This window comes from Coregonus clupeaformis, chromosome 6 (genome assembly GCF_020615455.1).
Source record: "Coregonus clupeaformis isolate EN_2021a chromosome 6, ASM2061545v1, whole genome shotgun sequence".
Classification (NCBI taxonomy): domain Eukaryota; kingdom Metazoa; phylum Chordata; class Actinopteri; order Salmoniformes; family Salmonidae; genus Coregonus; species Coregonus clupeaformis.
The window spans coordinates 48,435,247-48,445,618 of NC_059197.1; the positions used below are offsets into that span (position 1 = coordinate 48,435,247).

Genomic DNA, 10,372 nt, shown 5'->3' on the forward strand with positions numbered 1-10,372 from the left:
TCAGAACTTGAAGTAAAGATACCTTGCCTGAGCAAGCCTGCTCTGATCTGACTTACGCGCCACAACCATTTTGCTGTCCAATGAAAGCGTTATGCGTCTATGTCGTCAAAATAGAGATGGGGGCGTGGTTATGGAGACAAAATTCCCTTCAGCAGCTGAACGCATGCCGTCTCATCTAAATTTGATCTCGCTTTTAAAAAATTAAAAAGGTTTCCCATTCATACATAAAAAAGTCCTTGCCTTGCGTTTACAGTTAAGAATTTTAAAGACCAAAAGCACATTGGGCAATGCAATGTGAAAAAACAACAGAAAATACAAGATAGGCTTATTTCGTTTCCAAACGGTGATTCGTATGTAGACCTACAATTAAATCGCGTTACTTTTCCAGTCTGAAATGCACATTTAAACATGCCATGATATTACATAAATTCCGACTTGTAGGAACCCTGATTAAATTCAAAATAATAATGCTAACTACAACAAAATACAAGCCAATGATAATAACACGTAGGTTAGCTAGCCTACGGTTCATTATCATCCAATTATATTCCTATTTGGTGGTAGGTACCATTATTATTCATTAACTCAGCATTCATTTAGAGATTCATCAATTAATTTAGACCCCATGGAAAGACCACACCTGTGAAGGACAATTTTTTTTAAATACTGTAAACAGCACAATATGACACATGTCCTGCTTCATGTAACAAACCAGCTTTTATTTTGTTCAAAGCAATACTATTTCACAAGCAGACTGTCTGAATTCACTGTACATGGAATATAATTGGTTACAATGGTGCACAGACACACACACACACACGATACACACACTTGGAACATTGTAATTGCATGATTAATTTGAGGCTCTGGCTCTTCGTAGAATTGCATTTGAGTTTTGATGTCAATCAATGTTTGAATATCTGCTTCCGTTAACAGTGTCAGAATTGTATAATTTCATCAAATTCGTATTGTCATTCTCAGTATGCCAGTGAGTTGATCTGTTATACAGTATGTTTGTGTATGTGTCTGTACGTACAGTACCCGTCAAAGTTTGGACACACCTACTCATTCAAGGGTTTTTCTTATTTTGACTATTTTCTACATTGTATAATAATAGTGAAGAGATCAAAACTATGAAATAACACATATGGAATCATGTAGTAAGCAAAAAAGTGTTAAACAAATCAAAATATATTTTGATTAGGGATGAGTTGAGATGGTTTGGGATGAGTTGGACCGCAGAGTGAAGGAAAAGTAGCCAACAAGTGCTCAGCATATGTGGGAACTCCTTCAAGACTGTTGGAAAAGCATTCATTATGAAGCTGGTTGAGAGAATGCCAAGAGTGTACAAAACTGTCATCAATCTTTTTGTATGCATGTATGTGTTTGTGTGTGTGTGTGTATGTATTCATGCATGTACGTGTGTGTTCATGTGTGTATGACTCTCTCCTCTACTCCTGTGTGAAGGGGTAGACCAGGTATCCGCTGAACCTGTTGAACTCCTTGGTGTTGCCACACAGACTCCTGCCGGAGAGCAGCTCCACGTACACCTGGTCGCCCTGGCGAAGAGACACCAGCACCGACTGGGTGCTGCTGTCCTCCATGTCCTCCCGGTTGTCCTCCCACACAGAGGCCACCACCTCGTTGTTCTTTATCAACTGCACCTTGTGGTAGAGACGCTCGCCGTCCACACCCACGTTGGAGTAGGCCGTGAAGGAGAAGGAGTAGAGGCCGGCGCGGGGGGCGGTGAAGGTACCTGGATAGAGGACACACACAGGGAGATGGAGAGTGTGTGTAAATGGGTGTGGGGGTGAGTGTGTGTATGTGCATGTGGGTTTTATGTTGTGTTGTGTTATTTATCCAGGAAGTATGTGGGTAAATGATGTGACAGCGCAGTGTGGTGTCCTACCCAGAGCATCATTGTATCCATTGCCCTGGTTGAGAGAGATAGTGTAGTAGCGGATGGGCACGTTGCTGGTGAAGGGCCCGAAGCAGTCGCTTCTAGATTTCATCGCCGCGGTGAACGCAATCTTATTGTTGCCTGAGTCACAGAAAGAGGGAAGGAGAACAGAAGAAGTTAGGAGCCTGGGACTTGAACATTAGGGATTTGTCAAGCTTTCTACAATGGTTCCTGACTTAATCTGACTAGGAAACAGATTTATTTTCCAGTACCTGTGACTTCCTCTATGTCGTTGTCCAATCGGATGAGCTGCTCCCACATGTCCACCATGCGCATGAAGGTTTGGTCCGCAAGCGTACTCATCTCATTGGCCACACAGCAGCAGCCCTGCTGGCTCTTGAAGGCACACTCACAGTCCCACTTCCCACAGGGCAGGACCCCAGTCCAGGCCACTGGGGACACGGGGGAGAATAGGGGAGGAAGGTGAGAGGGGAGGTAGAGGAAGGCAGAGAGTAGGGGTCAAAACTTGTCGAAGCAGGACCAATAGTTTGACATTACATTTGATTGTTAAGATATGTTTGGGGTGGAGAACATACAAAATAAAAGAGAAAAACTGAGGCGTCATGAGGTTTTCTGTTACCTGCTGCATCTCGCATCAGCTCTAAAGTCCCAATGGCCTTCACACTGGCACAGAGACACAGCACCCCCCACAGGCACAGAGCAGACACTGCAACTAACTTCATTCTCTGTAATACATAGATAGTTACGGTTGGTGATACAGCATACCTTAAAATTACAATGAAAATATACTTTTAAAAATGTTAATAAGCATTGCATGGCTATGCTCTCTGCTAAGAACCAGCTGTATGAAACAGAATCTCTTTGTAGTTAATGTACTGGTCATGATGACTGACTTTCACAGTCTACTCAACCCATTCAGAACTCTGAAGTTTTAGTTAGTTTTTTGAGTATGCCTTCTCAAGATGGTGCTCTAAAGTTACATCAACCTTACCTTACTGGTTTAGTCAACTGCAAAATGGTTGACATTCATAGGTCACTCCACCATCTTTGAAATAAAATGTTGAATCAATAGTTGATCTCGGTACCCAAATTTGATATTCTGCATATAAAGCCTTTCGCTAAAGCAGCCTACATCCATTCAAAAACTTTTTTTCACCTACAGTTATTTTTCTAAACGGATTGGTTTCACCTTTCAAATAACATATTATCAACACAGTGCCTTCTTGCTTAGCCAAAGCTGTCTCTCATCCAAATAGACAATATAGAACTTCAGCATCATTAGTGTATTGCTTTATGTATATTCCATAATCATTGGGTAGCTCCTATCTCATCAGATCTGAGAGCCTCCAGACAGTCAGAGTATAAAGGGAGGGAAGGTTGTAGGTACTTACTGTATCGCTGTAAGAAGCCCACGTCTCGTTTCCTTGTTCTTACAGTAGGTGAGCAGACTTGGGAATCCTCCTAAGACTATGTAGGAGTTTAATGCAGGGGGGGTGGTGCTGCCGTGCTATTGATTCCCTGTCTGAGGCCCCACCCCTCCGCAGGTGGATGAGAAAAGCTCCACGCCCATTCCATGTACACAAACCCCAACCCCAAAAACACAGGTTGAGGTAGAGTTCCTAACGGAGGGCACCTAGAACACATTCAATAGTCTCCCATGTGACAAGTGAAAGACAATGCCATGTCAGTGTTTCTTCCTTGGGTGTGAATGTAAGAAGCCAGCTCACCTTTGCTGTTGTGTGAAAAATAGTAGGTTTTTAATAGGACACCGGTGTCTGGTTTCCCTAAAAATCCCAGTGGACACAGTGTTTCGTGTTACTCTTGAATAGATTGTTATGGAGGATTTTGAATGGAGTTTCCCAAATATACGTGGGTTTATTGCTGTCTCATTGAGAGGCATTATCAGTGGATCAGGAGACCCAGATATAGGAGAGAAGGAGATATAGAGTGTCACCTGGTTCTCACCCCTGGGTTTGGGCGGAGGTGGTGGAGAGAGTTTCTGTTCTCTACTTATTGTTGACCATCATATACAGTATTGATTGTTGTTTTGTCAGCGTTGCTGACTGTCACATGTCCCCTGTTGAGCGACCCGGTTCTTCAGATGTTATCCATTTCCTTTGAGGCGAATCAGAGAATGGAGGTCAATGTATTGTGTTGGTTTATGTCATTAGATAACCTCATCCAAATGCGACCCTAGACAGAGAATAAACAGGGAGGTCTACCCTCAAACTATGACGCGTCAACTTAGTTTGAAAGTGTTTATGAATGTAAAGGCCCCAGTGTAGGTGATTATTTCAAAGTAGTTTGATATGAAAATGTCATGTTTGACATAGGTCTGGAGAACCACAAAATAAGTATTTGTGTATTTGTACTTGTGCACCTCTATTGTTCAGATTCATGCATATTATATTCTAGTCCATAGCAGACTCCTCCCTGGATTTTCTGTCACATTATCTCTGATTCACTGAGGTCATTGAGGTTAAATCTGTCTCATGTGGAGTCTGATGGCAATAGAGATACAGTGCATTCGGAAAGTATTCAGACCCCTTGACTTTTTCCACATTTTGTTACGTTACAGCCTTAATCTAAAATGGATTAAATACACATTTTTCCTCATCAATCTACACACAATACCCCATAATGACAAAGCGAAAACAGGTTGTTAGACATTTTTGCAAATGTATTAAAAATAAAAAACATGAATACCTTATTTACATAAGTATTCAGACCTTTTGCTATGAGACTCGATATTGAGCTCAGGTGCATCCTGTTTCTATTGATCATCCTTGAGATGTTTCTACAACTTGATTAGAGTCCACCTGTGGTAAATTCAATTGATTGGACATGATTTGGAAAGGCACGCACCTGTCTATATAAGGTCCCACAGCTGACAGTGCATGTCAGAGCAAAAACCAAGCCATGAGGTTGAAGGAATTGTCCGGAGAGCTCAGAGACAGGATTATGTCGAGGCACAGATCTGGGGAAGGGTACCAAAACATTTCTGCAGCATTGAAAGTCCCCAAGAACACAGTGGCCTCCATCATTCTTAAATGGAAGAAGTTTGGAACCACCAAGACTCTTCCAATAGCTGGCTGCCCGGCCAAACTGAGCAAAACCTGGCACCATCCCTACGGTGAAGCATGGTGGTGGCAGCATCATGCTGTGGGGATGTTTTTCAGCGGCAGGGACTGGGAGACTAGTCAGGGTCGAGGAAAAGATGAACGGAGCAAAGTACAGAGAGATCCTTGATGAAAACCTGCTCCAGAGCGCTCAGGACCTCAGACTGGGGTGAAGGTTCACCTTCCAACAGGACAACGACCCTAAGCACACAGCCAAGACAACGCATGAGTGGCTTTGGGACAAGTCTCGGAATGTCCTTGAGTGGCCCAGCCAGAGCCCGGGCTTGAACCTGATCGAACATCTCTGGAGAGACCTGAAAATAGCTGTGCAGCGACGCTCCCCATCCAACCTGACAGAGCTTAAGAGGATCTGCAGAGAATAAACTCCCCAAATACAGGTGTGCCAAGCTTGTAGCATCATACCCAAGAAGACTTGAGGCTGTAATCGCTGCCAAAAGTGCTTCAACAAAGGACTGAGTAAATGGTCTGAATACTTATGTAAATGTGATATTTCAGTTGTTTAGTTTTTAATAAATGTGCAAAAAATTCTAAAATCCTGTTTTTGCTTTGTCATTATGGGGTGTGTGTAGATTGATGAGAGAGAGAAAAAAACATATTTAATCAATTTTCACAAAATGTGGAAAAAATCAAGGGATCTGAATACTTTCTGAATGCACTGTAGATACTGATACAGAGATAGATACAGTATTTGTATTTATTATGGATTCCCATTAGCTGCTGCCAAGGCAGCAGCTACTCTTTTTGGGGTCCAGCAAAATTAAAGCAGTTATATACAACTTTTAAAAAAATTACTATACATTTCACAACAGATTTCACAACACATTAAGTGTGTGCCCTCAGGCCACTACTCTACTACCACATATCCACAACACAAAATCCATGTGTACGTGTGTGTATAGTGCGTATGTTATCATGTGTGTATGCATGCGTCTGTGCCTGTGTGTGTGTGTCTCTTCACAGTCCCCACTATCCCATAAGGTGTATTTGTATCTGTTTTTAAAAATCTGATTCTACTGCTTGCATCAGTTACCTGATGTGGAATAGAGTTCCATGTAGTCATGGTTCTATGTAGTGCTGTGTGCCTCCCATAGTCTGTTCTGGACTTGGGGACTGTGAAGGGACCTCTACTGGCATTTATTGTGGGGTATGCATGGGTGTCTGAGCTGTGTGCTAGTAGTTTAAACAGACAGCTTGTGCATTCAACATGTCAATACTTCTCACAAATACAAGTAGTCATATTGTTACTGTTAGCTCTCCGTGTACATTTAAGGGCCAGCCATGCTGCCCTGTTCTGGGCCAATTGTAATTTTCCTAAGTCCCTCTTTGTGGCACCTGACCACAGTATTAATGCTTATGGCTAAACTTTACTGCTCTGTACACCCCTAGCCTGTACATCACTGACAACTTGTTGAGCATAACTGTATGGTACGGAGGTCAGCTAATAGCAACAAGTTGAAAAATATTATCAGATTACATAAAGTGGTGTCAAATGAATCCTTGTCACTCAAGAGGATAATGTATTATTTCAATTTGTGACAATTTAGTCTTGAGTGATGCACTGAATTCATAGCGATACAAATGTGAGTTGAGTTGCCTGTTTGCGCTTATTGTCACTTTAGTGATGAATTTGATTCATTCAAGGAAAAGGTTAGAGAGAGGGGCAATATAACCCTCTACGGTTGACTCCCCAAATAAAGTGGAAACATTACTTCTTTTCGAAAATGATCATTTGGCATTTATCTTTATTGCGTGGAGGCTGTGCTTCTACCTCACTCATCCCAGTACATGAAATATTTGTGTCTATTTGTGGACCCTTAAGATCATTAAGTAATGTTAGTATTAGTATGAATACAGTAGTACAATAACACAGAGAGATATAAAAGATATACACAGACCAAGTACTTGTTGTATAATCATGGTTTATTTTCAATTTCTTCTCAAACGCATGCAAATGCCTTTTTTCCCATCACAGAATACATAATTGGTTAACTTGATTGGGTAAGAAGTTGTAACCCAAAGTTGTTGGGGGGATGGTCAAGGCTGGGGGGGAGCCTAGTTCTGGTACTGGAAGGATGGATGGGGTTCTGATTGACATTCACTAGAGGAGCTGGCCCCTGATCAAACTCTCATCACAGAGCCTGAAGACCAGCTCCAAGTTCCTTTCCAGAAGCAGGACTGGGCAAAGGAGTTAAAGACAGGGCGAAGGTGGTGGGGTGCGGTAGCCTCAGCTTAGACTTAGTCGATGGCATAGAGCAGGAAGCCGGAAAAGGTGTTGTAGTGGCTCTGGTCGTCGCACAGGAAGCATCCGATGGGCAGGGTGACGAACACCTTGTCCCCGGCCTGCAGCTGGACGGCCATCACCGTGCTGGTGCTGTCCTCCTGGTCCTGCTGGTTCTGCTCGCTGCAGCCCGCCACCTGGCGCCCGTTCACCATCAGAATGGCGCAGGCGGCCAGATTGGCACTGGGGGCGCCCGAGTCACTGTACACGGTCAGTGCCAGGCTGTAGACACCGGAGCGGGGCACAGTGAAGATGCCAGTGCGGTTGTTGTAGCCCTCGCCCAGGTTGATGAAGATGTGCTGGTAGACGATGGTCTTAGCTTCACGGAAGGGGCCCTCGCAACGGCGTGTATTGGTCAGGGCCATGGAGAAGGCACTGCGGCTAGCTGCAGATGGAAAGAGCGAGAGAGAAAGAGATAGATAGAGAAATGAATATACAATGAGACAAAATAACAGCAAGCCATTTGGTTTCTAGTCAGAATGTAATACATTGGCCAGTGTTGAGGTGGTAATGGAGATGGTGGTTGATAGTGGTTGCGGTCAGGTGGTCTCACCACGGACGTTGTTGAGCACAGCCTTTGCCTTCTCCAGGCCCCTCTGCAGCTCATTCAGACTCATGTTGAAGAACTGCTCCATCCTCCACATCTGCTTCTGCATCAGGCAGCAGCCGCAGGAGGCCTGGTCCGTCAGACACACTGTGTGGACACAGACACACACACACACATACACAGACGGACAGACACACAGACAGGACAAAGGATTAGACAGTGGTTCTCAATTATCCTTGCTCTTTGCCATCCTCAATGTGTTCAGTGTCTCCCTTTCACCCCTTCCTACTCTCTCTATCCCTTACAGTTCTCTGTTTTGGGGTCCTTTGTTGTCTCTCCAGGGCTATTCCAGCTGAATTCATTGGCCAGAGCGGCCCCCAGCAAGCACAGCAGTACGGTAGCTGTAGGAGAAGAGAGCATGTTAGTTACAGTGATGGAGAGTAAAGCGCACAGTTACACCACAGTATGCACTCTTCCATATACTGTACACACACCATTTATCTTAGACAAATGGTGCGTGCAGAGAATCAACACTACTCACAACCAAACAGACTGTATTTGAATAGGGAAAGTATAAACATAAGAGCCATGGAATAGTCGTTGTAACTTGAATCTCTCATAGACTACCTGATCTAGCAGCATGTTCCAGTGATATTTTAAATTGTACCCTAGTGGAGCCCATTTCCCCTTACAAAAAGCAGGAGGACTGCTGCCCTCCAGGACAGGAGTTGTGCACCCCCTTGGCTACTCTAGACCAAAAGCTTAACTCCTCTGTCCTCATTCAACCACTCTGGAGCCTAAATCTTCAGTATCCTTCCCTGTCATATAGGAAACCCTAGAGATGCCCACCTCTCATTTTGCAGCTTGGAGATGGCAGTCGATGTTCACAGAAATGCATATTGTTTATGCAGTGTTGAGGAATGTGAAAGAACACCCTTGATTATTTTTACTGTGATAACTTATTTTGCTTTTGTAAGCCAACACTTTTGAGATCAGTCAATAAATGCTTCTGGTATTGACTTATATGCTGCCCCTGTCTTCATGTTGTTGCTGGACATATCTTTTTTTAAAGTGTGTAGGTCACCTAAATCATCAGAAAAATTGCCCCCCCTGAGAATTTTTTCAGGAGCCGCCACTGATGGTGGGTGTGCTGATGAGCAAGAGGTAAAAAACAGTGAACTCATTCCCAGCATAGCATGTTGGGAGGGGAGCGCAGAGGGCAAGGGGAGTAGGTTGTCAGGGTGTTCGGTGTTTGATTAAAGTACACTAAATATACAAAAGTATGTGGACACCGCTTCAAAGTAGCAGATTCGGCTATTTCAGCCACACCCGTTGCTGACAGGTGTATAAAATCGAGCAAACAGCCATGCAATCTCCATAGACAAACATTGACAGTAGAATGGCCTTACTGAAGAGCTCAGTGACTTTCAACGTGGCACCGTCATAGAATGCCACCTTTCCAACAAGTCAGTTCATCAAATTTCTGCCCTGCTAGAGCTGCCCCGGTCAACTGTAAGTGTGAAGTGGAAACGTCTAGGAGCAACAACGGCTCAGTCGTGAAGTGGCAGGCCACACAAGTTCACAGAACGGGACTGCCGAGGACTGAAGCACATATTGCATAAAAATTGTCTGTCCTCGGTTGCAACACTCACTACTGAGTTCAAAACTGCCTCTGGAAGCAAAGTCAGCACAATAACTTTTTGTCTGAGCTTCATGAAATGGGTTTCCATGGCCGAGCAGCCACACACAAGCCTAAGATCACCATGCACAATGTCAAGCGTCGGCTGGAGTGATGTAAAGCACCGCCATTGGACTCTGGAGAAGTGGAAACGCGTTCTCTGGAGTGATGAATCACACTTCACCATCTGGCAGTCCGACGGACGAATCTGGGTTTGGCAGGAATAATGGTCTGGTGTTGTTTTTCATGTTTTGGGTTAGGCCCCTTAGTTCCAGTGAAGGGAAATCTTGACGCTACAGTGTACAATGACATTCTAGACAATTCTGTGCTTCAAACTTTGTGGCAACAGTTAGGGGGAGGCCCTTTCCTGTTTCAGCATGACAATGCCCCCGTGCACAAAGCGAGGTCGATACAGAAATGGTTTGTCGGGCTCGGTGTGGAAGAACTTGACTGGCCTGCACAGAGCCCTGACCTCAACCCCATCGAACACCTTCGGGATGAATTGGAACGCAGACTGCGAGCCAGGCCTAATCGCCCAACATCAGTGCCTGACTTCACTAATGCTCATGGCTGAATGGAAGCAAGTCCCCGCAGCAATGTTCCAATATCTAGTGGAAATACTTCCCAGAAGAATAGAGGCTGTTATAGCAGCAAAGCGGGGGACCAACTCCATATTAATGCCCATGATTTTGGAATGAGATGTTCGACGAGCAGGTATCCATATACACTGCTCAAAGAAATAAAGGGAACACTAAAATAACACATCCTAGATCTGTATGAATGAAATAATCTTATTAAATACTTTTTT

At 44.0% G+C, this 10,372-nt stretch overlaps 2 protein-coding genes across 2 annotated transcripts; both read right to left on the reverse strand.

Moving 5' to 3' along the window:
- Nucleotides 1-1,451: 1,451 nt before the first annotated feature.
- Nucleotides 1,452-3,375, reverse strand: LOC121568453 (complement C1q-like protein 4). Its single transcript, XM_041878992.2, has 5 exons — nucleotides 3,313-3,375; nucleotides 2,541-2,646; nucleotides 2,173-2,352; nucleotides 1,910-2,041; nucleotides 1,452-1,756 (listed from the first exon to the last, which is right to left on the reverse strand). The coding sequence occupies exons 2-5, from the start codon at nucleotides 2,641-2,643 to the stop codon at nucleotides 1,452-1,454; spliced, it is 720 nt and encodes a 239-aa protein (XP_041734926.1). The 5' UTR covers nucleotides 2,644-2,646; nucleotides 3,313-3,375.
- A 3,725-nt stretch (nucleotides 3,376-7,100) lies between these two features.
- On the reverse strand, nucleotides 7,101-8,742 carry LOC121568454 (cerebellin-1-like). The gene is made up of 4 exons (XM_041878993.1): nucleotides 8,736-8,742; nucleotides 8,192-8,287; nucleotides 7,893-8,033; nucleotides 7,101-7,724 (listed from the first exon to the last, which is right to left on the reverse strand). Exons 1-4 carry the CDS (start codon nucleotides 8,740-8,742, stop codon nucleotides 7,297-7,299), a joined length of 672 nt encoding a protein of 223 aa, XP_041734927.1. The 3' UTR covers nucleotides 7,101-7,296.
- Between the last annotated feature and the right edge of the window lie 1,630 nt (nucleotides 8,743-10,372).

Bases quoted from the DNA above. Each gene is read 5' to 3' on its own strand.
- LOC121568453 (XM_041878992.2), bottom strand. From the start codon at position 2,643: ATGAAGTTAGTTGCAGTGTCTGCTCTGTGCCTGTGGGGGGTGCTGTGT. The intron at 2,353-2,540 runs GTAACAGAAAAC...CCGTGTCCCCAG, and splicing joins GCTGATGCGAGATGCAGCAG to TGGCCTGGACTGGGGTCCTG. The intron at 2,042-2,172 runs GTACTGGAAAAT...TCTGTGACTCAG, and splicing joins CGACATAGAGGAAGTCACAG to GCAACAATAAGATTGCGTTC.
- LOC121568454 (XM_041878993.1), bottom strand. The intron at 8,034-8,191 runs GTAAGGGATAGA...GTGTCCACACAG, and splicing joins GGACCCCAAAACAGAGAACT to TGTGTCTGACGGACCAGGCC. The intron at 7,725-7,892 runs GTGAGACCACCT...TTCCATCTGCAG, and splicing joins TGTGCTCAACAACGTCCGTG to CTAGCCGCAGTGCCTTCTCC.